Source organism: Sarcophilus harrisii, chromosome 2 (genome assembly GCF_902635505.1).
Source record: "Sarcophilus harrisii chromosome 2, mSarHar1.11, whole genome shotgun sequence".
Classification (NCBI taxonomy): Eukaryota; Metazoa; Chordata; class Mammalia; order Dasyuromorphia; family Dasyuridae; genus Sarcophilus; species Sarcophilus harrisii.
Genome location: NC_045427.1, coordinates 308,565,606 through 308,592,076, shown reverse-complemented (window position 1 = coordinate 308,592,076; position 26,471 = coordinate 308,565,606). Strand labels below are relative to the sequence as shown.

General features: G+C 34.9%; 1 protein-coding gene across 1 annotated transcript in view; it reads left to right on the top strand.

The window, feature by feature from the left end:
• Positions 1 to 26,471, top strand: part of RGS6 (regulator of G protein signaling 6) — a 610,477-nt gene that overhangs the window by 459,484 nt on the left and 124,522 nt on the right. Inside the window, 4 exon segments of the mRNA XM_031952584.1 lie at positions 8,566 to 8,616; positions 18,510 to 18,616; positions 18,785 to 18,836; positions 25,000 to 25,064. Of these exon segments, the coding sequence (XP_031808444.1) occupies positions 8,566 to 8,616; positions 18,510 to 18,616; positions 18,785 to 18,836; positions 25,000 to 25,064 (275 nt within the window).

Below are 26,471 nucleotides of genomic sequence, written 5' to 3'. Positions count from 1 at the left end.
AGGAAGAAAATGACAAACAACTTTGCCAAGAAGAACTCCCAATATTGTCACAGAGTCAAATATAACTGAAATAACTAAACAACAATAAAATACTTCACTAAATCTTTAACACAATGTAGTTACTAAATAAATTTTGATTTTACTTGGCTTCATTCTATCCTCTTCAACAAACATGTGTTAAGAGTCTACTATATATCTAAAAGAAATGGTAAGTTCTATATAATAGATTTGCCATTTCATGTGCAATTGTCTTTTTTATTATATTATGCTATGGAAATTAAAAATAAAATATATAAATGTAAAAAAATCAGTTCACTATTTTTAAAAAGAGGCACAGCATTAGGCAATGTAATATAAAGGGGAAAGAAAGAAAAAAAGGCACTGCCCATAGGGAATTTAAATTCTAATGGGAGAAATGAGTAAATAGATAAGTAAACATGATGTGGAATTTTTTAATCAGGAAAGCATTTGCAACTGAGGTAATTGGGTAAGGCCTCTTTTTGGAAATGGTTGGGCCTTGAAAGTTTCAGAAGGTGAAAATTTCTAGAAGTGAGAGTAAGGAAAGAGTACTCTGCATGTAAGATGTACAAAATAAGAGATGGAAAATCATATCCCAGAAAATAGTAAATAGGCCAGTTTGGCTGGCAAATAGAGTTATTTGAGGGGAAGTAATGAATAATCAGTTTGGAAAGATAGATTGGAGCCACATTGTGAAGTGATGATGGAGAGTCAAACTCTGAAACTTCTTGAGCAAGGGAATGGCATGAATGAACCTGTGATTTAAGATGGATAGAAGGATCTCTTGGATTTTATTTAAAGATCAAAAGAAGACTAAAGTGATGATGAAAAGGAGAGAAGGCCTTAACTGTTCATTCCTTCCTTGAAAAGCACAAATTATTCCTCTTATCCACTGGGTACATTTCCAATAAACAACAAGCCCACCAATGCATGCTAGAAAGAAAAGTCGACTTCAGGTCAAGATGGCAGAGAGGACACACACATCTACTTAAGCTCCATGTTTTCTCTCAGAAAAATTTATTTCATGACAAGCCTCGGAATTAGTGCTTGACTGAAAAAAACACAAACAATTACCAAGAGAAGATATCCTCGAAATTCGCCAGAAAAGGTCTGTTTTTGCTCATGGGTGGGGATGGTTTTAGATCAGGCACAAACTGAAGGCAGGTAGTGACAGCACAGCAGACAGAGTAAGGCAGGCAGCTCACAGCTGAGCAGACCAGAAGGGTATGGGGTGTTATCTCAGCTGTTTGTGCGGGGAGAGCATTAACACAGTGTTGGCTACTTTGCCCTGGCAGCAAGCCAGTAGACAAGCAGAGAAGCTAAAAACACATGGCGTAAAGAATATAACCCCGAAAAGCTAGGGTCTCTTGGGCCCTGGCCACTCTCAACATGCTCTCAGAGTTTCAGAGTCTCAGAGCACAGATGCAGCACAGCCATTGCTGTCCTGCTAGTGCCTCGCTGCTGCCCCCTGCAGTCTGTAGAGGAAGCTCAGTAATACCATCCAGCCCCCCCTCCCAAAAAAAACAAACAACAATAGATCATTTGTTTTTCTTGTTAGTTTGTTTTCTTTGACTGTTCTTTGACAAAATGAGCAAAAAATTAAAGCACACTCTAACTATTGATAGCTTCTATATGTACAGAAAGAGGAGCCACAATAAGTCTCCCTGAGGAGACTAAAAACAGACTGTCTCCAGATCCCCAAAGGGGATATGATCTGGTCCTCAACACACAAGACTCTTATAGAAGAAATTAAAAAGTCTCTCACAAGAGAGCTAGAAGAAAAATAGGAAAAGGAAAGGGAACCTTGGCAAGAGAGTCTGGATAAGTCATCCAACTCATTTAAAGATAAAGTGGATAAAGAAATCAAATCCTTGAAAAACAGAATTAGTGAGTTGGAAAAAGAAAATAGCTCTTTAAAAAATAAAATTGGCAAAATAGAAAAAAATTCCATAGAACAAAACAATTCACTTAAAAATTCAATTGGACAATTAGAAAAAGATATTAAAAAGTGAGTGAAGAAAATAACCCATTAAAAATCAGAATTGAACAAATGGAATTGAATGACTCCAGGAGACACCAAGAATCAGTCAAGCAAAACCAAAAAAATGAAACAATGGAAAAAAATGTGAGATACCTTCTGGGGAAAACAAGAGACCTGGAAAAGAGATCTAGGAGAGATAATCTGAGAATTATTGGACTTCCTGAAAATTATGATGGAAAAAAAGAGCCTGAACACTATTTTCCAGGAAATTATCAAAGAGAACTGCCCAGATGTTATAGAAACAGAGGGTAAAATAGACTTTGAAAGAATTCATCGATCACCTACTGAAAGGGACCTTAAAATCAAAACTCCAAGAAATATGGTGGCCAAATTCCAGAACTATCAGATGAAGGAAAAAATACTGCAAGCTGTTAGAAAAAATCAATTCAAATATAGAGGAGCCACAATAAGAATTACTCAGGATCTAGCAGCTTCCACATTAAAGGATCAAAGGGCCTGGAATATGATATTCCAAAAGACTAAGGAAGTTGGTATGCAGCCAAAAATAACTTACCCAAAATGAACATCTTTTACCAGTGAAAAAGATGGAAATTCAAAGAAATAAGTGAACTTCATCTATTTTTGATGAAAAAAATGGATCTAAACAAAAAGTTTGATCTACAAATATAGAACTTAAGAGAAATCTAAAAAGGTAAAAATAAATCGAACTATATTTCTGCTATAAAGATATGTAAAGAACACATGTATACTTAGTTCTAGAAACTAGAGGTGGAAAGGAAATTGTACTTGGAAAAGAGTAAAGTGGGGATACTATATCTCATGAAGAGGCAAATGAAACCTATTATATCTGAGAGAAAGAATGGAGAGGGATGAAGATAGTGTGTGTCTTACTGCCATCAGAATTGGCTTAAAGAGAAAAATAATAGGCATATTTAATTTATGGTGAAACTTCTCCCACCTCATTGAAAAGTGGCAGGGGAAAAGTGAAAAGGGAAGGAGTAAGCTAAGCAGAAGGGAATACAGAAATTGTGAGGAAAATGTGTAAGATAGGGGGAGGAACTCTAAAGTGGGGGGAGGTATACTAAAAAGGGAGGGCTGTGAGAAGCAAGTGATGCTCACAAGTTTAATACTGGGGAAGGAGGTAAGGGGGAAGGAAAGGAGAAAAGCATAAGCAGGGGTTAACTAGATAAGCAGGTTTCAAGTAATACAGAATTGATAATTTTAACCATAAATGTGAATGAGGTAAACTCCCCCATAAAGAGGAAACAGTTAACAGACTGGATTAAAAGCCAGAATTCTACAATATGTTGTTTACAGGAAACACACTTGAAGGAAGATGATATAGACAGAGTAAAAGTAAAAGATTGGAGCAGAACCTACTATGCTTCAGGTGAAGTCAAAAAAGCAGTGGTAGCCATCCTGATCTCAGATCAAGCAAAAGTAAAAATTGATCTAATTAAAAGAGATAAGGAAGGGCACTATATCTTACTAAAGGGTAGCATAGATAATGAAGCAATATCAATATTAAACATATATGTATATGCACCAAGTAGTATAGCATTTAAATTCTTAAAAGAGAAATTAAGAGATCTGCAAGAAGAAATAGATAGCAAAACTATAATAGTGGGAGATCTCAACCTTGCACTCTCAGAATTAGATAAATCAAACCACAACATAAATAAGAAAGAAGTCAAAGAGGTAAATAGAATGCTAGAAAAGTTAGATATAATAGATCTTTGGAGAAAACTAAATGGAGACAGAAAGGAGTACACTTTCTTCTCAGCAGTTCATGGAGCCTATACAAAAATTGACCATATATTAGGACACAAAAACCTCAAACTCAAATGCAGTAAGGCAGAAGTAGTAAATGCATCCTTTTTGGACCACAATGCACTGAAAATTACATTCAATTAAAAGCCAGGGGAAAATAGACCAAAAATAATTGGAAACTAAATAATCTCTTACTAAAGAATGATTGGGTGAAACAGCAAATCATAGACATAATTAATAACTTCACCCAAGAAAATGACAATAATGAGACGTCATACCAAAATGTGTGGGATATAGTCAAAGCGGTAATAAGGGGAAATTTTATAATTCTAGAGGTCTACTTGCATAAAATAGAGAAAGAGAAAGTCAATGAATTTGGGCTTGCAACTAAAAATGTTAGAAAAGGAACAAATTAAAAACCCCCAGTCAAACACTAAATTTGAAATTCTAAAAATAAAAGGAGAGATTAATAAAATTGAAATTTAAAAATCTATTGAATTAATTAATAAAACTAAGAGTTGGTTCTATGAAAAAACCAACAAAATAGATAAACCCTTAATAAATCTGATTTAAAAAGGAAAGAGGAAAATCAAATTGTTAGTCTTAAAAATGAAAAGGGAGAACTCACCACTAATAAAGAGGAAATTAGAGCAATGACTAGGAATTACTTTGCCCAGCTTTATGTCAATAAATTTGATAACTTAAATGAAATGGAAGGATACCTTCAAAAATATAGCTTGCCCAGATGAACAGAGGAAGAAGTAAATTGGTTAAACAGTCCCATCTTAGAAAAAGAAATAGAACAAGCTATTACTCAACTCCCTAAGACAAAATCCCCAGGACCAGATAGACTTACATGTGAATTATACCAAACATTTAAAGAATAACTAACGCCAATGCTATATAAATTATTTGAAAAACATAGGGATTGAAGGAGTCCTACCAAATTGCTTTTATGGCACAGACATGGTACTAATACCTAAACCAGGTAGGTTGAAAACAGAGAAAGAAAATTATAGACCAATCACCCTAATGAATATTGATGCTAAAATCTTAAATAAAATATTAGCAAAAAGATTACATAAAATCATTCCCAGGATAATACACTATGACCAAGTAGGATTTATACCAGGAATGCAGGGCTGGTTCAACATTAGGAAAACTATTAGCATAATTGACTATATCAATAACCAAATTAGCAAAAATCATAAGATCATTTCAATAGATGCAGAAAAAGCATTTGATAAAATCCATCATCCATTCCTAATAAAAACACTTGAGAGTATGGGTAAATGGACTTTTCCTTAAAATAGTCAGGAGCATATATTTAAAACTATCAGTATCATATGTAATGGGAATAAACTGGAACCATTCCCAGTAAGATCAGGAGTGAAATAAGGTTGCCCACTATCACCATTATTATTCAATATTGTATTAGAAATGCTAGCCTCAGCAATAAGAGTTGGGAAAGAGATTAAAGGAATTAGAATAGGTAATAAGGAAACCAAATTATCATTCTTTGCAGATGATATGATGGTATACTTAGAGAACTCCAGAGATTCTACTTAAAAAGCTATTAGAAATAATTCAGAACTTTAGCAAAGTTGCAGGATACAAAATAAATCCACATAAATCCTCAGCATTTTTATACATCACCAACAAAATCCAACAGCAAGTGATACAAAGAGAAATTCCATTCAAAATAACTGTCAACAGTATAAAATATTTGGGAATCTATCTACCAAAGGAAAATCAGGAATTATATGAACAAAATTACAAAACACTTTCCACACAAATAAAGTTAAATTTAAATAATTGGAAAAATATTAAATGCTCTTGGATTGATTGAGTGAATATAATAAATATAACCATAGTCCCTAAACTAATCTATTTATTTAGTGCTATACTAGTCAGAGTCCCAAGAAACTATTTTAATGACGTAGAAAAAATAACAACAAAATTCATATGGAAGAACAAAAGGTTGAGAATTTTAAAGGAATTAATGGGAAAAAAAATCAAATGAAGGTGGCCTAGCTGTACCTGATCTAAAACTATATTATAAAGCAGCAGTCACCAAAACCATTTGGTATTGGCTAAGAAACAGATTAGTTGATCAGTGGAATAGGTTAGGTTCACAGGACAAAATAGTCAATAACTATAGCAATCTAGTGTTTTGACAAACCCAAAGATCCCAACTTTGGGGATAAGAATTCATTGACAAAAACTGCTGGGAAAACTAGAAATTAGTATGGCAGAAATTAGGCATGGACCCACACTTAACACCACACACCAAGATAAGATCAAAATGGGTCCATGATTTAGGCATAAAGAACGAGATTATAAATAAATTAGAAGAACATAGGATAGTTTACCTCACAAACTTGTGGAAGAGGAAGGAATTTGTGACCAAAGATGAACTAGATCATTATTGATCACACAATAGAAAATTTTGATTATATCAAATTGAAAAGCCTTTGTACAAACAAAACTAATAAAGGGAGGCAACAAACTGGGAAAACATTTTTACACTTAAAGGTTCTGATAAAGGCCTCATTTCCAAAATATATAGAGAATTGACTTTAATTTATAAGAAATCAAGCCATTCTCCAATTGATAAATGGTCAAAGGATATGAACAGACAATTTTCAGATGATGAAATTGAAACTATTTCCACTCATATGAAAGAGTGTTCCAAATCACTATTGATCAGAGAAATGCAAATTAAGACAACTCTGAGATACCACTACACACTTATCAGAATGGCTAAGATGACAGGAAAAAATAATGATGAATGTTGGAGGGGATGCGGGAAAACTGGGATACTGATGCATTGTTGGTGGAGTTGTGAACGAATACAACCATTCTGGAGAGCAATCTGGAATTATGCCCAAAAAGTTATCAATTTGTGCATACTCTTTGATCCAGCAGCGTTACTACTGGGCTTATATCCCAAAGAGATCTTAAAGAAGGTAAAAGGACTTGTGTGTGCCAAAATGTTTGTGGCAGCCTTTTCTGTGGTGGCTAGAAACTGGAAAAATGAATAGATGCCCATCAATTGGAGAATGGTTGGTAAATTGTGGTATATGAATGTTATGGAATATTATTGTTCTGTAAGAAATGACCAGCAGGATGAATACAGAGAGGCTTCAACAACAATATTGTATGAGCTTGTATTCTGATAGAAGTGGATATCTTCAACAATCTAATTCAGTTCCAATTGATCAATGATTGACAGAAGCAGCTACACCCAAAGAAAGAACACTGGGAAATGAATGTAAACTGTTTGCATTTTTGTTTTCCTTCTCAGGTTATTTTTACCTTCTGAATCCAATTCTTCCTGTGCAACAAGAGAACTGTTAGTTTCTGCACACATATATTGTATCTAGGATATACTATAACATATTTAACATGTATAAGACTGCCTGCCATCTAGGGGAGGGGGTGGAGGGAGGGAAAGGGAAAGTCAGAAAAGAAATGAGTGCAAGAGATAATGTTATAAAAAATTACCCATGTATATGTACTGTCAATAAAAAATTATTAAAAAATAAAAAATAATTTAAAGGACATAGAATGGAAATAAAAAAAAAAGTCAATTGCCGCAAAAGTTACCTCTTGCAGATTAGATTCAGCCTACTCATTTCTTCTCTATCTACCAAAATCATTCTTTTAAAAATCCAGTCTGTGTTTTCCGTGAAGGCTTTCAGGTGGACAAGGGAAAAGGAACCACAATATAAGGGGGAAATTAAGCATTTTCCTAGGCATGATAATACATTTGATACTTTTTTTCAGCTGTGGGATGATTCTCTGGAATGTGCCTGATGAGTTGGCATCATGGAACTTTGCCCTGTATAACCAATCAATAGAATGCAGTATTTTTAGGTTCAAATACCACCTTGGATCTTAATAAGTTGTATGATCCTGGGAAAGTCACTTTTCAAAAGTTATTTTTTATCTGCATAATATAATAATATCACTTACTTTACAAATTTATATATATATAATATATACAATAATATATATGAATAGAAATACATACTATCTACAGTATTATATTCTTACATTATAATTTCAACATATCATAATAATATCACCCACCTTAGAAGATATAGACAATATATATAACATTATAATTGTATACAGTATTATAGTATTATATTGTTACCTTGTATTTTCAACATATTATTATATCACCTACCTTACAAGTCTGTCTTGAGGCATAGCTGAGATAATATATGTAAATTGCATGAAGTACTCTATGTGTCATCTCAAATTTGAATACTCCCAAGAAGTCACATAGGTTTTATCTAAGGCAGAGGTTCTTAACTTCCTTTGTAAGTCTGGTGGAGATAATGGATTCCTTCTCAGAATGATGTTTTTAAATGCTTAAAATAAAATATACAGAATTACAAAGGAAACTAGAAATATTGAGATATAATTAGCATACTATATTTTAAATGCTAATTTCATTTTAAAAATTAAAATTAATGGACCTCAGGTTAAGAACTCTTGATCTAGGGGGTATAGTATATGATGTAGATAGTCACTGAACACCAGAACAGAACAATAGCTAGAGAACAACTGGATTAAAAGCAAGAGAAGAGACTAAAAGCTTTTTCTTGGCCATGAGAAGCAATAACTCTCCAACAGAGCACTTGACTACAAGACCTCTATCTGAATCTTTCATAGAGAATTTATCTTCATTATCAAGACTCTAAAAACTTCCCAAATGTTAAAATATCCTAAAGTCTTGAGATGGGAATGTTTTGTCGTTACAGGTACCGACATTGTGCAGTGGATTATGAAGAACCTTGCTATTGAGGACCCAGGTATTTAATCCCTATGGAGTTGACTATATGGTCTCTGTATTGATAGATTCCTCTAACCAGGATGCCAAAATGGAATGAAATCTTTTTTTCAAAGCTGGGCTTATAAATAAGTGTTCTGATCACTAAAAATAACTCTTTTGGAGAAAGCAGTTTCTTCTGCCCTCCCCCCGCCCCAATCAAATATCTGTCTAGAAAGTTAGATCACCTTCAGGGGAAATGAGAAACTGTACTATATTCTGAGTGCCTTAGAGAGAGTATTAAGAATAAGAGATCCTAATGAAATAAGAAGAATTTTCTGTAACGACAACAATTAAAGATAAGCATTATCATTGAACATTATTTCAGAGCAAATCATTAAAGCCCAATTGCCTGATCCACAATTAAGATATTTAATTATTTGCTAAGATTCCTCATAGGAATCTTTTTGTTTCCATAGGAAGCCAATAAATGAAATGAGAAGAGGTTTTATCTCTGATTTTAGTTGTGCATATATTTTTAACGTTAAAATTTGTTTTTATTTTTTTCTTCAATTTCCTGTTAAATCAGTTTTTATACTTTAAAAAAATGTTGAGTTTCAAATTCTATTCCTCCTTCCCTTGTGCCTATCTTTTAAATCCGTTTTTCTCCTCTCTCCACTAGCCCCTATGTCCCAAAAGACCCAGCCTCCCCCAAACTTTTGTTAAACCAATCTAGTCTTAAGGTTTTTCAAAATCTTATTCTAATGTCTTTTCATCATGATGGACTCTAAAATTCTCATAAAGTTCTAAAAGGGGATTCTTTCTGACTACATGAAGATGCAGTATTCTAATCAGGTGATTAATTTTTAGTACAGGTCTCTGGGGGCCTTACAAAGCCTATTCAATGTCCCAAGGGCAAGAGACCTACACAGTTCTGTCAGGTCTGAAAAGCTCTAAAGGTGGAGAGAAGCAGTCCCTATTTCCTCTTAAAAAAACAAAACAAAAAAGTTTCCCCTCCAATTGTCTACTTGAGAGTCTCAGACAAATATTCTCATCCATCCACTGGGGAGGTAGCTTCTCATAATTCATGATCAGTGCTTTACAAATTGTGGCAGAGCTTACCATGTTACATCTTGAGTATGGTCTGTGTCCAATTTCTGTGGACCAGCTTAGCTAAGAATAGAGAACTTCATCATCAGTTGGTCAGCAATTGGGATGATGGATCTGATTTCACCTCCTCACAAACATGATCTCCTTGGTAAGAAAAGAGGTATGGCATGTAAGAGCCATGTTTGTATTATAAATTCATTTGAAAAGCTTTTGAGCAGTGGATATTGAAAGATTATAAGCAGTGTTTTCTCATTTTTAAAAAGCAAAGAATAATGAATAGAGTAACAAACTTACAAAAAGCTTGGGAAGATACATATTTTAAGCCAGGTCATCCTAAGGACATTTAAAGATAATATGGGAATATAATAGACAAAATTGGAAAAGATCTGTCAAGATTGCTACAACAAACTATTTTTCTTCATCAATGACAATGGAATCACCATGTTTTAGTCTCTAACATAATAGTCCTCAATATATTATATAAAGATGCAGAAATTTCACTAAATAAAATTAAAATACTTCATACAAATCAAGGAGAAATTCATGCTGAAAGTGACACAGTTCAAAGATGTTGAGGAATCATTTCATAAGCCTAGAGGACAATATAAAAATGCAAAAAAAAATCTTGAACATTATAAAATATTCCAATTCTCTTAGTGAAGTTTTTAAATTTAAAACTTTTAAAACACCATTAAATGTTTAAATTGCTCTAAGATGTTTGGGACATTCTATATAACTTTTAAAAAGTGATTCAAAAAATAACTTCTGATTTTTTTCATCTCTAAAAGTTATGTATGACTATAATCTACATAATTATCAAAAGTATCCTTGAAGAAGATATGCAAATGGTATAGACAGGATTTGGCAAATAATATTCTACAATAAACAATGATTAGGATGTTTACTATTCTCACTGAAGCTGCTCAGCATAGATTCCTAATAGAAGAGGAATTCTCTGAAGTTGGTGAGGTCCTCCTGATGCTTCTATTTGTAGATGAAATTGTATTAGTCATTTTAAGGCTTTGATTATTGTAAGCCTTAAAAATTGGTCGCTTATTAGAATTGTTATTTATAGCAGAAAAAACAAATGGATAAATAAAGCTGATTATCTAGAATACGATATATACAATTGAATTGATGAACAATGTATAGAGCTCATCAGCATATATGGAAGAGTTATTACAGATTCATAGTGATTTAGGTTCACATTTGATTAAGAAAAGAATTTGCTAGAATGAATTTGGGAAATTGTGCAGTATTTTTGATGACCTCAAGTTTATCCTTGAAACAGAGTATTACTTTTTTATATCAGCAATGATATGGTGATGTCATAGGACTGCATGGAATGACACAGTTTCCAAAGGATTAAAATCATAGACTACTGTAAAGACTAGGGAAGAAAGATTAGTGGATTGTGAGTAGGGCATAGCATCTTATTAATAAAAAATGCATAGGAGAAGTATTGTTTAAAAAATACTCTAAAAGAAATGTGGTGGGGGAAGAATGTGTGACTGATTAAGGAGGTAGGCTGGGCATATATCAAGAGAAAGTCTTAACCAGCAGAAAATTCAAGTACTTCATTGGCACCTACATGGGGATCAAGATCTCCAAAGAAAGACCCCTAGCATGTTCAGTGTATCCTCTGTGTAGAATAAATTGAAGGGTATAGTCAAGAGTATCACAGATTGGAAAGGCATGAGAGGATTTTTATCTGCACCATTGGAAATAGTGCCCCATTGATGAAATCATAGACCTATGAGAACATCAGAGTAGTGCATTTCTAAAATATATTTCACATTTCCTTGCCTTCTTAAACAGAGTGTACTGAATATGGTTTAGCCATTTATTTTTGCCTTAGGGTCATTATGATGCACACCAAACACTATCATACAATAATATCTTTGAAGTGTGAAGGGCTATTTGCCCCTGAATTAAATGGTCCCTGAGTGCTAGGGGAGGGAGGATTATTTAAGATTTTTATACCTTTTCCCTAAATGTCCAATTTTATGGTATAACTTTGTAGAGTTATCCTTATGACTCCTTCTAAAAGTATCCCCATTCTAATCTGATGCATTCAATGTGCTATGGCCTAGAAAACCTGATGCTTCAATACCACAGATAAATAGACAGCTACGTGTCTTAAAATTGTGTACAAAGTAAACTTATATTGCCAATATAAATCAGGCCTCTGAATGAGAACTTGACCTACTAAAAAGTCCATTCACTAAAGAGTGGAGACATCTTATTGTTTTCTTTCTGACTTTTATTATTAAAATTTTGCTGTTTGCTCCCAAGCAGCATATTATACTAATATATTTGTATATTTTCTTATTTTGGGGTTTCCCAGCATCCCTACACAAATCATAATTATAAGTAATATAAGCCTTCTTTATAGCCCTCTTATAGAAGACTGGAAAATTCTATTCAATTGTCCCATATGTGTACCACAGGGTACTAAGATTGTGCTTCTGAAGCTCTATAAGACTTACCTTTGTAGAAGGGAAAAGAAATTATACAGATATAATCTCTATACAGTGGTAGCTAGATGATAAAGAGGACATAATATTGGGCCAGGAATCAGAAAAATCTGAGTTCAAATCAGGTCTTGACATTTATGGTATGTCTGTGACTGAATTATTTAACTACTACCTGATAATAGCCCCTACCTCTCAAAGTTATTTGTGAGGATTGTGAGATAATGTTTTGAAATGTTTAGCACATAGTTCCTGATACTTAATAAATGTCCTTCCTTTTCTCCATTGATGGAATGCTGATGATTAGCGAGTTGTCTAATTGCAGAGATGTCTTTAGTCATTTGATCAATAAAAATTTATTATCTATTATGTACTAAAGGGGATATAGACAATGAGGATACAAAGAAAAACAGACTTTGCCCTTCAAAAACTCACACTTTTAGAAAAAAAAAAGGTGACACGTGACTAGGTAGCTACAAGTTAGATTAAAAACAGTAGAGAGGTTATCTGAACAGGAAAGCCACTGGTGGCTAAGGGGAGCAGGAGAAGCTACTTTCTTCCTAAAGGTGGGATTTGAAGTCAATCTTGAAGGAAGCCAGGAAAACTAAGGACAAAAATAAGGAGGGAGAGTGTTCTAGGGATGGGAAACAGCAGTGAAAAGGAGTTGGAAGATTGAGTTTGGACAGGGATCTGGTGGTAAATGTTTAATAATCAAGTCTCAGGGGAGAAAAGCATTCCTGAAATACTTTAAAGTATAATCTGTATTTTTAACATTTTCAATAACTTTTAAAAGTCTAAACCATTAACAGAGTGATAAATTTAATGATAAATCAAATCCTGATTTTTAAAATTTGCCAATTTCCAAAATGTAAATGCTCATAATGAAAATTTAATAATCAGCTCTTGGGAGCTTGTTTGAGCCAGTACATCATGAGTGCAGTAAGACTAGAAAGTGTGATAGAAAGGGGCCAGCTTGTAAACAGTTTTAAAAGTTAAATAGAGAATTTTTTACTATATTCTGGAAATAATAGGAAGCCACTGGAATTTATTGTATGGGTCATGATGTGATCCTATATTTTAAGAAAATCTGAACGATGGACCGAAATAGAAAGAGACCAGATTTCTTGTTGTTCAATCATCTCAGTTATATCTGACTCTTCATGAATTCATTTGGTATCTTCTTAGCAAAGATACCAGAGTGGTTTGCCATTTCCTTCTCCAGTTCATTTTTACAGATGAGGAAACTGAAGTAAACCAGGCTAAGTGACTTGGTCAGAGTCACACAACTAGTAAGTGTCTGTGGCTGGATTTGAACTAATTTGAACTAAAGATGAATCTTCCTGGGCTTCAGGCTCAGTGCACTTTGGTGCCCCAAAGCTGCCCCAGAAACTTGAGGCAGGAAGGTTATTTGCCTATGGTAACAAAGTGCTGTCTTGTGGAAGCACATGAACCTTAATCTTACGAATTAAAACTAGATCTCAATCTACTATACCATTTTGCTTCTTCTGGCATCTACATTGGTAGATTCTGAGCACAGTAATTTCTTTTACTCAGCAAGCCTGTGATGTCTAAACTGAGAAATACATCACATACTAAGAAGACACACAATTAGGTTGCATTGGGTCTGACTTACAGATGACTACTTTTTAAAAAAAAAATCACACTTGTTTTATGAGCTTTTAAAAAAAATACATTGAGAGGAGCTAAATGGTACACTGATTAGAGCACTGGCCCTGGAGTCAGGAAGACCTGAGTTCAAATCTATCCTCAGACATTTAATACTTCCTAGCTGTATGATGCTAAGAAAGTTACAACCCTAATTGCCTCACTAAAAATAATAATAATAATAATAATAATAATAATAATAATAATAATGAATTCAAAGGAAAATATGAAATTCTCAACCCACAGAAAAGGACCCACATCTGCAAAAAAATATTTGTAGCAGTCCTTTTGTAGTGACAGGAAACCGGAAATTGAATGGATGCCCATCAATTGGTGAATGACTAAATAAGTTATGATATATGGATATTATGGAATATTATTGTTCTATAAGAAGCTATCAGCAGCATGATTTCAGAAAGGTCTGGAGAGATTTACATGAACTGATGTTAAGTGAAGTGAAGAGAGCCAAGAGAACATTGTACATAGTGAAAAGAAGATTATCTGATGAACAATTCTGATAGATATGGCTCTTTTCAACAATAAGGTGTTTCAGGCCAATTCTAATAGAGTTGTAAAAGAGAGAGCCATCTGCATCCAGAAAAAGGACTGTGGGAACTGAATGTGGATCACAACATAGTATTTTCACCTTTTATGTTGTTGTTTGCTTGCTTTTTGGTTTTTTCTTTTCCTCATTTTTTCCTTTCTGACCTGATTTTTCTTATGTAACATGATAAATATGGAAATATGTAGAGAAGAATTGTACATGTTTAACCTGTATCAGATTGCTTGCAATGTTGGGGGAAAGGGGAAGGAGGGAGAAAAACTTTGAAACTCAAAATCTTACATAAATGAAAGTTGAACATGATTTTCGCATGTGATTGGAAAAAAAAATACTATTGAAGAAAAAAATTTCTCAAACCATAACCTGATAAATAAGCAAACTGATAATTTTGGGATTTTGGGAACAACAAGAAGACTCATCCTAATTATGAGGAAAATTAAGAGGGCAATAGGCAATAAAAATATTCTGTCTTTAATATTTGGTCAATTTTTCTTAAAAAGAGATTAAGCCAAGGGCAGCTAGGTGGCGCAGTGGATAGAGCACCAGCCTGAAGTCAAGAGGACCTGAGTTCAAATTTAACCTCATTCACTCAACACTTCCTAGCTGTGTGATTATGGGCAAGTCACTTAACCACAATTGTCTCGGCAAAAAAAGTGTGTGTGTGTGTGTGTGTGTGTGTGTGTGTGTGTATGAGAGAGAGAAAGAGAGAGAGAGATAAAGAGAGAGAGACTGAGATTTAGCTATTGTCTAAGATGGCTGATTTTAAAATGATAAATAGATAAGTATTAAGTAGTAAAGAGAGCTCAGAAAAACTTCATTAAGATGGATGCTATAAATCAGAATCTGTGATCAAATTCATATATTCCATAATGTGGTTCTTACTGGAAAGTTTGATTATGCATATATATGATATATATGTATAATATGTAATTATGTATATGTATTCATATATACATATAAATGTATATAAATACAGGTGGATAAACATATAATAAACATAAATGTAATATAATAAAACAATAAATTATGTGAATGTGATATAGACATTTAAATATGTATAAACATATATCACAAATATATGGACATTATATATATATATATATGAATGCATATATGAATATATGTAACATCAGTCTGAGAACTAAAAAGAGTTAACAGTTAGAGTTTTGGCACTCATTGATTCATTGTGTGAATTTAACTTAGTCCCTTCACCTCTTCAGTTTCCTCACCTATAAAATTGAAGGATTGCATTAGGTAATTTTTTGATCTCCACAGTCCTTTCTAACTTATCCTTTTATCACTGGGCTATGATTCTGTCATCCTAAGTGGAAACAAGTAGTCTTTGAAACTGAGAACTCAAAAAATTAAGGATTCCTTGAACATATTTTTTTTATTTCTAGGTCTAGCATTTAATTTTTTAATCTTAAGAGACTGTTATGCTACATTAATACACAACATAGGCTTATTGAGAATTAATTTTTCATTAGTTTTCTTCATTTTACTTTTCAATCTAACTTTACGCATAATAAAAATTGCTTTAAAATTGTCCCATTGGATCCTCAGGACAGTTCTGGGAGATAGGCAAGGTCATTATTATTATTATCCTTTCTTTGCACACGTGAAAACTGAAACTAACTAAAGTTAAGTCCAATTTTGAGGAGTAAGTGGAGAACATTTATTTCATACACACAACAGACTCACAACACACACTGACAGAACAACTTAGAATTACTATTATGACAACTTAAAATTACTATTATAATCTCTTACTGACTGATACTTTCACTTCATCAGAAAATAGAATGGTTTGCAAAACCACAAACCAGGCATTTTACTTTTCACTTGAGTTCCGCACTGTCCAAACAACAACCAACTCATATATTCTGCTAAAATAAACCAGGCTTGGGGGAATCCTCTTACAGATTATCTCCTCCAAGATGACTAGAGTGATTTCTGGAGATTCCTCTTCTTTCTACTAGTTGACCCAATGGAACTTAGATTTTCTGTATTTCTTGAACTTACAAGGTGATCTGCAAACATAAATATGTCCACCTCAAGAATAGTGTTCAATCACCTACTCAGAAAAGGAAACAAAACATAAGAAAGGCAGCCTGGGGCCTCCATTTGTCAAGTCCTTATTCCTACTTTAGGGGTGCCGGAGGTTGGGGCAGCTAGGTGTCACGGTGGATAGAGCACTAACCCTGACGTCAGGAGAACCTGAGTTCAAATTTGACTTCAGACATTTAACGTTTCCTAGCAGTGTGACTCTAGGCAAGTCATTTAACCCCAATTGCCTCAGGGGAAAAAAAGGAGTGCCAATGGTGTAAGGAAAGAGAATATAGCCCATACCTACAAACTTCTCACAGGGAGTCTGCAGAAAGAGTCATGCTACACAGGAAAATCAGAGCAAAGTGCCTGAAGCAGTAAATTCTCTCCTTTTAAAAGTTCTATTGAGTTATCTGCTCCTCTTGCCTGGAACTAATGAGGGGATTGCTCAAAGCACCTTTGTTCTTCAATGCTGAGTCACCATACAACTAACTGGTAGTAGCCTGGGGATCGACCATCTCTAATGCTGAGTTACTATGCACTATTTTTTTTTTTTGGCCTCAGGACTTAGATTAAAGCAAAGATGGGTCTAGGGATGAGAAATTGAGCCTCAGGAAGCTGATACAAATAATAGCTTCATAATTATATGGTACAGCAAGCAGATAAAAAGACATACACATTATTCAGCAATATAGTCAAGCAATATAGTTTGTTTCCATGGATATAAGAATCACTCAGTGGGAAGGGAAGGAAGCCATGTAGCAGAAAGCGCATGTATAATGTTGGGGTTCAAGTAGCAGGGTTGTATACTCCCAAAAGGGGCTTAGGGTAGAACAGGTAATTGATGCTAAAAATGAGAGGGAGTATTCTTAATCAGACACAGATATGGTAGAGAAATTATCAGATGTCTTATTATTCCAAGCTTGGTAAAACTTAGATAGGAAAAGTTTCTTTATCTTAACCAGAAATTGGGAGAAGATTTGAGTTCACTAAGTGAGACATCAGAAGAAGAATAGCTCACAGGCAAGAAATTTTAGTTAGTCAAAAGCTGTGAGCTTTAAGTGGTTGTCACAGGATTAACATAGATTTGAAAAGTGGAAATGTACACTTTGTCTTTGCTCATATGCTTTATGAGCATTAGGATTCCTTATGATGATGATACCAATATAAAATCACTATAACATCAAGCAGTATAAAAATTGCAATAATCATACTAAGTTGCTTCTGGAGCCCCTAGAAGTTCTAGAGGAAATCTGGATGCACACATTATGAGATCATCCAGATAGATCAATTCAGCTTTCTCATATAAGTGACTGGCCTAAGGAAGCCCTACAGCAGGCACAAAAGCCCAGGTTTTCTGGTTCACAATCCAGTAGTCTTTCAACTAACTGGTCCTTTCTATTTTAAAGTAGCAAAGGTGAATGTTTGAAAGTATCCCATTAGATAGAACTTTTTGCTATCATAATAGTCTCTCTGTGTACTTTCTTTCTTCCAACCTATTTTATATCCATAGGATAGAGGTGATTTCAATTTCATTTCTACCGCTGTTGTGGGAGAGCTATAGGAGGGTGTGCAGCATAAGATACAAAGCAACCCTGGTATCACTATTGAAAATGGTACCCTCACCCTTCCTGAAGGGAGCCAACAAAGAAGCTATTGTGGTATCTTCTTGGATTATTCTGGGATCTTATTTTGTAAATGTTGGTACCTGGCTTCATAATAGTTACATGAGAAGTTTGTAATGCAAAAAGTGGAGTTTAAAAAGGAATTTGGAAATACCATTTAGAAGGCAAGAGGATGGTAAGAGTACTGGGGAAAGCAACAGATCTGTATCCCTGGGAAACCAAACTTTAGAGACCAAAGAAGTAACTGCAAATAGGAAGCTTTTCTTTGTCATCAAGATCCTTCTCCCTAATGCTTTCCCTCTCCATATAACCTCCACCACTTTTGAAGTTAGAAACATAGTTATCAAGTTGTTATAGCATCCCATTATGGTTACTTTAAACAGTTTAGATTTGAGTAGCAGGTGCTGAGTCTAATAGCTTTCTAATTATTTCTCTCTTGTCCCCTGATCTACAGTAGAAGCAATACACTTGGGAAGCCTTGTAGCTGCCCAGGGTTACATCTTTCCCATATCAGACCATGTCCTTACCCTGAAGGATGATGGCACCTTTTATCGATTCCAGGTAAGTCAGCCCTCCCTTTACCCCAAACACCTTTTTGTCAATCTCCCTCTCATTTGATCAGCATGGGACAACCGTAGAAAGGGGAAGGTGGAACAGAGTTCAGTACCCTGGAAGGAAAGGGAATAGTACCAGGAGGCTCCTGTTTCCTCACACTCTATTGTTTTGCAGGCTCCATACTTCTGGCCCTCCAACTGCTGGGAACCTGAAAACACTGACTACGGTGAGAACTGAAGCAACCTCCAGTTCCTACAGGTTACTGCTGGGAGCTTGCAAGACAAATGCTTAGTGTCTGAGCAACTGTAAAATAATTTGTCTGTGTCCTGGGGGGTTCCCATGTTTGGCTCTTTTTCATTTACTTGACATTTAATAAGCCCTCAACTCTTGGGAACTCTTCATAATGGAGGAAGGTGCACAGCACACAGAAAACGAAGAAGTCCCAGGAGAGGAGTAGGAGAGAAGTTCTTATAAGGGCCATTCAATACAATGGATCCTAGAGACTTCTGTGCCTTACAGAGATGCCATGTAGATAAGGCAGGACCATGATAATAATGACCACTTTCCACATCCAACCTCATAGGCTTATTAAAAATCATAACAAGAATCTATGGAGGAGCTTAAGGAGAGGTAGGAGTAGAATTCACCCTGACTCAGGAGAATAAGTTATTAGATTTGGCACAATTAGATCGTATCTGGCCAAGAAGATCCTTCAAGGCTCATCTGATTTCATATCCTTAATGGAAGAGAATGGATATACACTAGCTGAGGTAGCAGTGACACCTGACACTTCATTACCATTACCTTTAGTAATAAGGAACTTTAATGTTACAGAGAAATATGAGATCATCAGTCTGGGTACCCTTCCCACAATTCAGGGAATGAATCCACTCCTTAAAGGGTTCTTAACATGTGGTCCTTGGACCCTTTTAGAGATCTGTGGTTGAATTTTGGAAGTCCTATGAATTTTTAAAAAATTACTTTGATAATTGCATTTTAATATCGTCAATTTCCTTTGTAATCTTTTGTATTTTGTTTTATGCATTTTAAAACATTATCCTCAAAAGACGTCCATAGACTTCCACTTATTAGAGTACCCCCATCCTTACCTTACATGTTATGGATTGTCCAAGGGATCCACGGAACAAAAAGGAGGGAGGGGGGACAAGAAGAGAAAGGAATCAACATTTATTAAACACCTAACTGTGGTCCAGGCACTTTGCTAAATGCTTTACAACTATTGCCCCCATTTAATTCTCACAACAACCCTGTGAGGTAGATGCTAATATTATTTCCATTTTACATTTGAGGAGACTAAGACAGACAGAAGTTGCATGAGTTTGCCCAGGGTCACAATACAGTAATGGTCTGAAATGAAATTTAAATTCAAGTTTTCCTGATTCCTAGCTCCATGCTCTATTCATTGTATCCTATAGTTGCCTTAACAAAAGAGGAGGAGAGGAAGGGAGACAGACACAGAGACACACAAAGAGAGACAGAGATAGGGAAGGGAGGCGGGAAAGAAGGGGGGAAGGAAGGAAGGGAAGAAAGAAGGAAGGGAGGGAGAAAGAAAGGGAAGAAGAGAGGAAGGAAGGGAAGGAGGGAGGAAGGAAGGAAAGAAGGAAGAAACGAAGGAAGGAAGGAAGGAAGGAAGGACGGAAGGAAGGAAAGAAGGAAGGGAGGGAGGGAACAAGGAAGAAAAGAAGGAAGAAAGGAAGGAAGGAAAGAAGGAAGGAAGGAAGGAAGAAGGAAGGAAGGAAGGAAGGAAGGAAGGAAGGAAGGAAGGAAGGAAGGAAGGAAGGAAGGAAGGAAGGAAGGAAGGAAGGAAGGAAGGAAGGACTCCTGCTTTGTAATAAATGGCAGTTGTGGCTGGAAAAAAAAACAAAACAGTCATCAATGGTAGTTAGATTTCTGTTGATAAGCTTCTTCAAACTTGATCAAACTTACCCTCTAAGGTTAAATACAGAACTCATTAAATAGACCTATGTTCAAAGCCTTTCTTTTCAGTTTGGTAGAACCTATCAAAACATGAAGTAGGGCTTGAGCAGGTGCTTTCATCACAGTCCCAGCTAATTCCTTTTCTAAGGGCAATAAAATCCTTTTTTCCTTTCAAAACAGTTAAGAAAATTATTGTCTGTTAGAGGGAGAGAATTCCAGCTTCAGGGGAAATGATGTGGGTTTGCGGCTGAATTAATATTTGGCAGATACTGACTGATACATCTAATTGATTGACCAATGAGCAATCAATCTATTACCCAACCTTATAACTTTTGCAGTAGATAAATTTGAAGGAAGAGGAAATTATTAAATGGTAGCAGTAGAAGAAATAAAATAACAATAGTTTATAGCCTAATAAAGTTCAGATTATTAGACTTCCAAATAGCTGTGGACAGTACGAATGCATAAGCAGAAAGCTGTCTACATGTGTTATTGCTTGTTTCACTGGAAATTCACTCCTTAAATGCTATAATCAATAGTTCTGGCTGAAGTTCCTGGCCAAGAAGAGGAGATACATTTGACTTATAGTAAAGTATAAGCTTTTGGAGCTGCTGAAATGTTACCCATCAAAGCCCCATTCCAGAGCAAATCCCTTTGTCTCTGTTTTTTTCTTGTCACCATCATTCCTTATGAATGTGAAAGAGACTATTTTCAAGGGCCTCAGACAGTAGGTAAGAGGTTCAAAGTCAAGTTTTTATTCTCTTATAAACAGAATAGATATTCCTAGTGTTTATGTTTATATATGTGTATAATATAAACATTATATATATCATGTGTTTTTCCTCTTTCAAGACCATTTCAGAAATTCATAGTTTAAATGTGTTCTATTTTCATGGATAGAACATTATTATGTGGCTCTTCTTGAGATCGAGTTATTACTTTGAATTATCTTGCCTCAACAATTTCATTCCCATTTCACAGATAAAATCATTAATATAGTAATTTATAGTAGTTTTAAATTAGAGTAAATTAAAATACTAAAGTACTTATTTCATTCCCAAAGAAGTAGTAATCATTCAATCAATAAGTATCTTTGAGTATCTATTCTGTAAACTGAGAGAAATGAACTAAATGGCTAAAGTTTTTTTTTTTCTAGTTCTCAAATTATAATAGGTGCAAATCAGTATAGGGAATTCAGAAGTCAAAGATATAGCATCTATTCCTAAGAAGCTTAACATCATATTGGGAAGACAAGAAATGTATGCCAGAAACAATTAGTGAATAATTCAAAACAGCATTTACCTAAGTATTAATTGGCTTGGTACAGATGATAAGTGGATTCAGGCAAAAGAGAAATCATTGCAGATTAGAATGATGAAAACGGCTTGCTTTCTGCTATTAGTATGTGAAATCCAGCTCCCATTTCCATACCTTTCTTTCCATGCTCTACCCCATTCCTGAAATGTTCTTTTTTCTGACTTCTTACCTCTTAGATTCCTACCTTCCTTCCAAACTTACCTCAAGTCCTATATCCTATGTGAAAACCCATTTTGTTTAAATTACCTTTCCACTCAAGTTAGCCAAAATTTACTTGTATATAAAATATAACAACCAATATATTGCATGTATTATATATGTGTTTATATTCATATATATATATCATTATATATAATAAAATATATCTACTAATGGAGGGAGAATTTATACTTTGAAAAGGTTACCATATGTGTACAGAGAAGACATGGATTCAAATACCTAGCTCTGTCAGTTACCTCCTATGTTACCTTGCTTCAACTTCTCTGGGTCTCATGGGTTTACACAGTAAAAAAAAAAAAAAAAAATCTGCAAATACAGATTTCTTGCCTTATTCTAATCAGCAATCTTCCTCATCTGTGACTTTAGTCACAAGAGATATGGAGTAAAAATGGATAATAAATACATTATATCACCACTACTAAAAGAAGAATAAAAACGCCTTCCTGATAGCAAAATGAGGAGCATTGTCCCTATATAGAAATAAGTTGGCATTTATTTGTAATTATAGAATCTCACTTGACCACATCTTATGAGTTATTGGCTAAACTCTCTGAACATATTTCCTCATAGTCTGAAGAGGGGATATAAGCCAGAGAGGTCAAACTGAAGTTTTTCACAAAACTCCCTAATGAAGCCTGAATCCAACTAAAATATAACTGGGAAATGTTTAACAAAATGAATAAAAATACAATATAACATAGATAATGTTAATTTGTGCTTTTCTGTTTCTATTTGTGTTTACACAAACTATTGGACTCTTTCCCACACACAAACACATCCTGAGTTTTCCAAACAAAGCAGTAACAGAAGAAGGAATACTGAACATAAATATTTTCTTGCCTTTTTCTGCTCTTGGAGCTGAATGGTAAGCCCAGCTCTATAACTTTTAAAAAATTAAATTAAATTAAATTTTTTTTTATTCTGTTTTAAATTCTGAACTGTTTCCTTCCCTTTCACCCCATCCTATACTAGATAAGGCCACCATTTAATACACATATACACATCCATACATTTGTGTATGAATGTGTAAAACCATACTATGCATAATTCTGCTTATCAATTCTTCTCTGGAGGTAGGTAGCATTTTCCTTTGAAGATCCTTTGTAGGTTAATTTGAGTATTTATACTGTTCAATATAAGTAGTATAATTTTTCTTCAACCAATATTGCTGTTACTGTACACAACCTTCTCTTTGTTCTTGCTAATTTCATTCTTCTTTATTTCATGCATGTCTTTCCATTTAAAAAAAATCAACCTGCTCATCATTTCTTACAGAACAGTAGTATTGTATCATAATGATGTACCACAACTTGTTTAGACATTCCCCAACTTATGGGCATACTTTCAATTTCCAATTGTCTGCCACCACAAAGGCTGCAGTTATAATTATGTTTAAAAAAAAAAAAAAAAACATGTTCTTTTCCTTTTGTCTCTGATCACCTTGGAAAACAGACCTAAAAGCGGTATTGCTGGATCAAATAAAGGGTTTTATAACTCTTTGGCCATAATTCCAGATTGCTCTCCATCCCTAACTTTTAGCTGCCCTGAGACTGGATCAGCTATGATGGTTTTTGCAATATGCAAAGTGTTCCACTTCCATATATCTGCCAATCTTATGCTCTGTCTCACTAGCTATCCAGGAGTCAAGTCAAAAAACATCTATTTAAATATGTACTATGTGCCAAGCATTGTGTTAAGAGCAAGGATATAAAGAAAGGCAAAAATATAATCCTTGCCTTTAAGAAGCTCACTAGAATGTGAGGGAGGCAATAGGAAAATAACCAAGTACATTCAACATATATACAAAGTAGATCCAAGACATTCTATGAGAGGAAAGGATTAGCACTTTGGGATGAGGGGACCAGGAAAAGCCACAAGGAGTAGATGAAATTTGAGCTGAGTCTTGAAGAAGTCATTGAAACTAATAGAGGAGGGGCAGCTAGGTGGCACAGTAGGTAGAGCACCAGCCCTGAAGTCAGGAGAACCTGAATTCAAATCTGATCTCAGATACCTAACACTTCCTAGCTGTGTGACCCTGGGCAAGTTACTTAACCCTAATTGCCTCAGAAAAACAACAACAACAACAAAAACAAACAAACAAACAAAACAAGGGAAATAGAAGAAGTGAGGGAGTAATTTGAAGCCTATTTCATTTCTGCTTCCAAGATGCCTTCATTCATTCAATCATTATTTCCCTGTTGTGTGCATTCTACCAGACCAGGGGAACATTGTGCCCAAAGTATTATGTTTCAGGGCAAGGGATGGAAGTGTCATGCTATATCCTGAAATCAACAAGTGACTCATATTTCTATTCTTGCCAACCAAATCCTAACATGATAGTGGAGGCTATTCATGACTTCTACTTTTCTTAGATTTCTCACAGTTTCTAGCATGGTAGTGGGCACATAGGTGCCCAACAAATATATGATTGGTGAATTACTGCACTATTGCTTCTTTTGCTAATAGTAATTATTATAACACTTTACTATATTTGTACATTATTTCATTTGATTCTCAAGATACCCCTATAAAGTTAGCAGTGCAAGTATTAATTCCAATTTGCAAATGAGAAAACTGAGCCTCAGATTAGTTAATCAGCCTATTCAAATCTATAGGACTAGTAAATAGAAGAGATAAGAATTAAAAGCCTGACCTTTAGAATACATTTAAATATTGACTAATATCTGGGTCCCAATATTGACTCAGATACTACTTTGTGACCTTAGGGAAAATCAATTAGCCTAAATCATGATCCTGGACCTCAGTTTCCTAATCTGCTAAGTGAAGAGTTTGAACCAGATGACCTTCTAGGTCATCAGCTTGAAATGCATGAACCTGTGTCCTGGTCTCTTACCACCCATCTTGCCTGATACATTCATGGTTTTGGTGCAATGTTATTTCTCTTCTTCTCCTAGCCATTTATCTATGTAAGAGGACAATGCAGAATAAAGCAAGGTTGGAATTGGCAGATTATGAAGCTGTAAGTATAACTACCTCCCTGGACAGGGGTGGGAGGAGTGGGGTTAAAAGATATCTTTGCCTCTTTCTGGGTTTGAACTTTCATTTCCTCCTTTTCAGCCCTCAGCCTTTGCAGACACAATTGGGAAGGGAAGAAAACTCACTGTGCCCTCTTTGTTCTCAGCTCTGAATGGCCTCACTGACAGTTTTTATGACTCTGAGAATAAAATTGTGTCCCCACACATTCAACAATTCTTAATATCAGAGGGAGACTCTTAGGTTAGATTTAACCCGGAGGATCTGTGTGATTCATGTAACATCATTCCCAATGCCCCTCTTCCCACTCCAGATCTCAGCTTCATACTTTCTCTCCATAATTCCTTCCAAGAATTTGATCCCCACACCGCCTCCCTAACAGCCTTGAAGCCACATGTTACACCATGGAGCAGAGGGTCTATTATTTCAAGAGAATTACCAGTCTTCTTGAATCATACCAGAAATTCTGTTCCAAGTAGGGTTTTCCCCATTTCACAGAGGAGGAAAAAGAAAATCAGAGAATTTTAAAAAGAAAATCAAAAATGTAGCTGTAAACAATGATTTCCACCTCATCCACCAAACCAATCTTAATAAGGCTGATTTTAAGTCTTCTACTTTTTCCTCCTCCTCTATTCCCTATCCACCCTCCTGTGGAGGTACTAATGAACAGTAAAAATGGCTAAAGCGCTGGCAGCTGAGAGAAGGGAGGCAGGACAGAGGGCCAGGAATAATTTTCTCTTGTATAATCAAACATTATTTCTACCTTTAAATCCACCCACCTACCAAATTCTCCTTTCTTTCCTGCTCTTGACAGTTTCTACAATTAACTTGAGGCCCATTGCAGCCTATTGGGCACAAGAGCCAGTTAGCTGTACTCATGCTCTGCTCTAGCCATACTAAGACTCACTATTCAAGATAGACTATCTCAATCAATTAGTCACTCAATATGCATTTATTAAGCACCTATTGTTATGTGCCAGGCACTGTGCCTATTACAGAAAGAAAGAGAGAGAGAGAGAGAGAGAGAGAGAGAGAGAGAGAGAAAGAAAGAAAGAAAGAAAGAAAGAAAGAAAGAAAGAAAGAAAGAAAGAAAGAAAGAAAGAAAGAAAGAAAGAAAAGAAAGAAAGAAAGAAAGAAAGAAAGAAAGAAAGAAAGAAAGAAAGAAAGAAAGAAAGAAAGAAAGAAAGAAAGAAAGAAAGAAAGAAAGAAAGAAAGAAAGAAAGAAAGAAAGAAAGAAGAAAAGAAAAGATACCCTCCCTGCTCTCAAAGAGCTCATGAGCTAGTGGGGAGAGACAACATGCAAATAAATATGTACAAACAAGCTATATACAAAATAAATTAGATATTTAGGAAGTGTCTTATTAGAAGGAAGGCATTGGAGAGCAAATAAGAT